Source organism: Thalassophryne amazonica, chromosome 13, assembly GCF_902500255.1.
Source record: "Thalassophryne amazonica chromosome 13, fThaAma1.1, whole genome shotgun sequence".
Classification (NCBI taxonomy): Eukaryota; Metazoa; Chordata; class Actinopteri; order Batrachoidiformes; family Batrachoididae; genus Thalassophryne; species Thalassophryne amazonica.
Genome location: NC_047115.1, coordinates 732,534 through 738,394, shown reverse-complemented (window position 1 = coordinate 738,394; position 5,861 = coordinate 732,534). Strand labels below are relative to the sequence as shown.

At 43.8% G+C, this 5,861-nt stretch overlaps 1 protein-coding gene across 1 annotated transcript; it reads left to right on the top strand.

The window, feature by feature from the left end:
- Positions 1-5,646, top strand: fgfbp3 (fibroblast growth factor binding protein 3). The gene is made up of 3 exons (XM_034185337.1): positions 1-97; positions 1,791-2,082; positions 4,972-5,646. The coding sequence occupies exons 2-3, from the start codon at positions 1,796-1,798 to the stop codon at positions 5,420-5,422; spliced, it is 738 nt and encodes a 245-aa protein (XP_034041228.1). The 5' UTR covers positions 1-97; positions 1,791-1,795; the 3' UTR covers positions 5,423-5,646.
- Positions 5,647-5,861: the final 215 nt, after the last annotated feature.

The following is a 5,861-nucleotide window of genomic DNA, read 5'->3' as shown; positions in this document are numbered from 1 at the left end:
CCCCCGTCCTCCTTTATCCCTCCTCAGCCCCTCTTTTATGTCAGGCTTCCCGGCCGCCACTTTCTCACGGGGACACTGAGCCGTGGACCGCCACACGGTAAGAACCCGCGAGACAACACCCTAAACCGACGGCTTTGGAAACAACTTTTCATCAGAACTGTTCTCGAGATGTTTGAGCTGCAGACGGGAAGAATTATAGTTGTGGTTCTGATTTACTGTGGAGGCGTGCACACACAGATTTAGTGCACGAGGACAATAACGGCTGAAAAACAAACTCTCAAGAGTTTATTTGACATTCTTACACTTTCTGCTCAAACTTGCACAAAATAATTCTGCACATATTCAAGAAATAATTGAAATAAGGTGAAGAAAAGCGAAAAATGCAACTGAAAACCTTTTTTTTTATAAGATTCTGTCAGATATTGTTGAAAAATCTTTCAGAAAGAAGTTAACTCCATCCACCAGGACACATCGTGAGCAGGTCCTTGTGCTCGCAAAACTTTTCCGACAGTCTTGCGTAAATTTTGAAGTTATTCTTAAGTTTATCCCAGAACTGTTCAGAATTTTTTTAGACTTTTTTTTGGAAAAATCAGTGTTCCTGTTTTGGAATTTTTCCAGTTTTCTGGTTTGTGGTAGACCTACTTGATGTACCAATATGCCAAGCCTCCTGCAGGATGTTCTTGATCTTGCCCACTGTTTTGAAATGGATTTCCTTCCCAAAGTACAGAATATTTCGTTCCTCTAGGTGTTTTTTTTTTTAATAGACAGTCTTTTGGATCACTGAGCTTTTATTTTGATAGAGTTGTTTATTTATTTACAGATCAGAAAACACGTGAGGGATCAGACAGAAACATGAGCTCAGAGTTGTTTTACATTCAGCTCTGCTTTTCCGAGCGGGTCGATCAGCGGGATCAGGAGTTGGGCTACGAGCAGCATGTAGACATAAGTTTGATTCCTGGTCGACCCGAGTGTGTGTTTGGATGAAACTCTTCACCTGCATCGTGTCAGTCCAACTGGAAATGGTACCAGGCTCGGCTGGGAAAGTAACCTGGGATGGACCGGCACCAAAAGGCCTCATGGCCTGATGTACTTCTCTGTCATATTCTGAGGATTTGGGAAAGCCTCCGCCAGTATCCTGTCAACATTCCAGGAACTGATGAATAAACAATTGAGCCAGGTGGTCACAAAATAATTTAATTTAAAAACATTAAACACTTTTCCTTTTGTGAGTTTCCAAATTAAAAGTGCAGGTAATGAAAACAAACAGGCATTTTTTTAATTATTATTATTTTTTTTTTTTACTGCAGGCTTATTTTGCTTACATTATATCCCATAGACCAGTCTGCCACCTGCTGGACATGTGCGGGATTGTTGCAGGGAATAATCTTAACATCACAGGCAAGATGGAAGTCAGGAGCAGGAGTGGTTGAAGTTACATTTGTACATATGTTTCTTGAATTTCCAAAGCTGGGGTCGGGGCCTTGCAGGGTCGCCGCTGCTTGTGCTACATCGGTGGCTAAAATAAAAACTTTGTCCTTTATGTTCATATTCCTCAGAGAAAACATTTCACAGGAAAGGTAATGTTGAGCTAAGTACAGTTTTTCTAAACTCCATCGCCCGTCTCACCCTCTGTGTTACCACCACTGAGGTGCTCTTGAGCAAAGCATTAACCCCAAGCTGCTCCGGCGCTCTTCAGCCAACAGCTCGTAAGATTAAATAGATGTGATGATGTTCAGACTGACTCCTGCATTCCTGATTTTCTTCTTCTTCTTATAAATTTCCCCTCACAGCCACGATGAGTGGTCTTCTTCCCTGCCGCGCCCACGTCCTGCTGCTCCTCGTCCTCTTCCTGCTTCCTGTTCTGACAGGGACTAAGCGACAGCCCAACCAGGAAAAACCTAATAAACCACGTCAGCCTCCAACAACATCCCAACCAGCCAAGAGACCCAGGAACCGGTCTGTGCCAGGCTCCGGAGAGCTGACCACCAAGAAGGGTGACCGCTGCATCTGGCAGACGTCCGGGGAGGTTCTGGTGTCGTTGCTGGTCAACTGCAGCTCCGATACCCAGGGAACCCAGCCGAGGTGAGTGTGCCGGACCGACCAGAGACTGTGGACGTGGTGGACACATCAGTGATAAAACTGACCAAAGACTTCAAACATGCTGACGGGAACACGGCAGTTAAATTTGATGGAATAGTTCCGGAAGCAACATAGTATCTTACAGCATCACAGTAACACTGTGTTGCTTCCCGATGAAGAATCCAGACTAAAGAGTGCTGGATCATAACGTTCCGTGTAGCTATAACAGGCAGTGAGACTCGTAACGCTGTTCCACTCCAGACCTCATGGTGGCAGCGGTTAACTTGAGCCGCTGCTCCTGCAACCTCCTGTATATCTGGTCCAGTACATCCAAGACCCCATCCTCTGGCTATCAACAATGAAGCCACCAGGAAGAAGGAAAAAGTTGCAGTGCTTTGACAGGCATCTTGATGAAGCAGGCTCCCATAAACGTCCATGTTAAAATGTCCAACCTTAGAGCAGAAATAAACATGTTCACAGCCTTGTACAAAAACCCATTTTGGATTCTGTAGCTAGTTTCCTCCTTCATGAGAACTATGCCTTTTAGCCATACAGTTATGCATAAATAGCAGTGTAGCCACTTGGCATGACAGCTAGTATAGCGCCTAGCTCAGAGCTCTGATAGCACAGAGGCTGGTAGCTGCAGCTGCTAGTTGTTGTGGAGGACTATGTCTGTCCTGTTCTGAGCATTTTATTAAAAATATCTCTAATAATGTGGCTTGTTGTGTGGTTAATTGTCCTAGCAGATCATCTAAGATGTCTGTGCTCCAGTATTTCTGTCAAATGAAATTTTCTTGTTAGTTAATTTGCTGTCTTCACACGTTTAGCAGCTGTTGGTAGCTTTGTAATGTCAGGCCCAGTTAATCCATGAATGCTGAGGAAATATGGTGGTCATAATTTGTAATACCTGCACATACGAGGTCTGTGAGAAAAGAATCCGACCTTTTTATTTTATTCAAAAAATATATGGATTTGATTCATATGTTTTTACGTCAGCCAAGCTTGAACCTTTGTGCGCATGTGTGAGTTTTTCCACGCCTGTCGGTTGCGTCATTCGCCTGTGGGCAGGCTTTGAGTGAGCACTGGTCCACTCTCTGGTCTCCTCTCATCGTTGTTTCATTGCGAGGAAATGGCGGAATGATTTGGGCTTTTTTTCCATCAGAATTTTTTCAGAAACTGTTAGAGACTGGCAGCTGGAAACCATTCGAAAAATTTATCTGGCTTTCGGTGAAAATTTTACAGGCTTCACAGAGAATAAGGAGTGTTACTACAGCTTTAAGGATGGCCCACAATGGCGCACGGCGTGCCGCGCTCCGAGCCGCCATCGAGAGGCAGAAACCACCAGATCATTTCTAAATGGATCGCTGTGTGGAGCCGGGACCGTCGTGTGCAATTTCTCTGGTTATCACAAGAGCTGGACATCAGCCATTTTCTGGCAGATTTCACTTTCACGTGACACGCGAAGCCTCCGCGCGGCTTTCCATGACAAAATCTCTTGTTAAAAGTGAAATCTGCCGGAAAATGGCTGATGTCCAGCTCTTGTGATAACCAGAGAAATTGCACACGACGGTCCCGGCTCCACAGAGCCATCCGTTTAGAAATGATCTGGTGGTTTCTGCCTCTCAATGGCGGCTCGGAGCGTGGCACGCCGTGCACCATTGTGGGCAGTCCTTAAAGCTGTAGTAACACTCCTTATTCTCTGTGAAGCCCATAAAATTTTCACCGAAAGCCAGATAAATTTTTCAAATGGTTTCCAGCTGCCTGTCTCTAACAGTTTCTGAAAAAATTCTGATGGAAAAAAAGCCCAAATCATTCCGCCATTTCCTCGCAATGAAACAATGACGAGAGGGGTGGAGCAGTGCTCACTCAAAGCCTGCCCACAGGCAAATGACGCAACCAACAGGCGTGTAAAACTCACGCATGCGCACAAAGGTTCAAGCTTGGCTGACGTAAAAACATATGAATCAAATCCATATATTTTTTGCATAAAATAAAAAGGTCGGATACTTTTCTCACAGACCTCGTAAGCCACCCATCATGAAAATCAACAACTTGTCCTCAAAAATCAGATTTAATAAACACCTAAACCAATGTTAGGGTGTTATTTTGGTAACTCTGCGGTGGGGGCATGTTTGGGCTTCATTTGTCTGACCCAGATCATGCAGGGTCCTGCTCATGCTACACCTCTTTATCCATTTACGAATTGGCCAACCCATAGGCCAACCCCAGGCCAATCCGTAGGCCAACCCAAGTGCACATAACTGCTTCTCCACCACCACCTCCTCAATTGAAATAATATTTTATCTTAAATGAAATCAAGCATTAGACTTTGGCCCTTGGAAATGGTGTCACTGAGCAGTTTGCCCAGCAGGGGGCGTTCTGATGGCATTGTCAACAATGCTGCCAATCATGGCTGGGACCCCCATCACTCCCACTCCCCCATCATGATAGACAGAAGCAAAGAGACCAGCTGCTGCTCATTTTCAGTCAGACTGGGTGTTTTATAGTGATGAGAGATAAGCGGTCGTTGCATTGCCAGCCAGGCGGCACCAAAACAGACAAGAAGTCTATTTTATACAAATGCTGAGCAACTGCAAAATACGTTGGTTAAATTTATAGTTATTTATAATAAAGTTTATGTGTAAATTATAACATATCAAGTCTCTGTCATGTTTCTTTGTCATGATGGTTTGATAAGGAAATGTTTAGAATCGCTGCCATTTTTTAATGTATATATTGGCAGATATATGGGTATTGTTAATTTTTTACTCCCTAATATCAGTATTGAACTCCCCCCCCCCCCCCCCCCCCCACCCCACCCTGCTTCTATCATCTTCATTCCTTGTTTGTTCTTCCTTCATCTCGACATTCTTCCCTCATTGCTCTCCTCAGATACTGGTGCCGTTACGCTGGCAAACCGGACCTGTGCCAGGCCTACGGGGTGAAGTCCAGTCAGTACTGGAAGCAGCTGGTGGGGAAGCTGAAGAAAAGGCAGAACGCCTGTGAAGGAGAGAAAATCCTGAAGGCCAAAACCTGCAAGAAGGCACCTGCAGAAGCCCACATGAAGCTCGCCCAAAACAGCACGGATGAGAGGAAAGGAGGGAAGGAAGGAGGAAAGAGGAAAGGATCCACGGAGGGTCGGAACTCTGATGGAGTGAAGGCAGAAAGGATGAAGAAAGAGGAAGAGAAGAAGAAGAAGAAGAAGCTGGAGGAGAAGCTGGACGAGAACCCCGGCTCCAGGGAGGATGGTGTGATGATGAGTGACATGGAGCCGGTGCAGAGTTACTGCAGTGAAGGATGGAACGCTGTCTGCTCCTTCTTCATCAAGCTGTTTGAGGGCTGATGGGATTTTTTCTCTGTAATTTATACAGACAAGCTCATAGTCTGAAAACCGTCCAGGTAATGAAGCCCTACACCTTTAATTTAATATGTTTATACATCACAACAAATTAGAAAACAAACAGAATATTAAATACAAAAAATTCTCATAATAATAATAATAATAAAAGCTCTTTAACCTCGATGTGAAAACTCTTAAAACAAGAAAAATATAAAACAAATTACATTTCCAAAAAACAGAGTATATGAAATTAATCACTAATAACAGACATCAATAAATCCGTGTAGAGTCGAGTGTCACAGAAGGACTCTGATAAAAAAAGAAGAAATCAATGAGTTTGACAGAAGGCAATTTAAAAAAAAAACTTTTGTTTTGAAGAATCCTATTTAAAAATATGTATAAAATTATAAAATCCACAGAAAGAAGGTACTTTTAGGTGTAT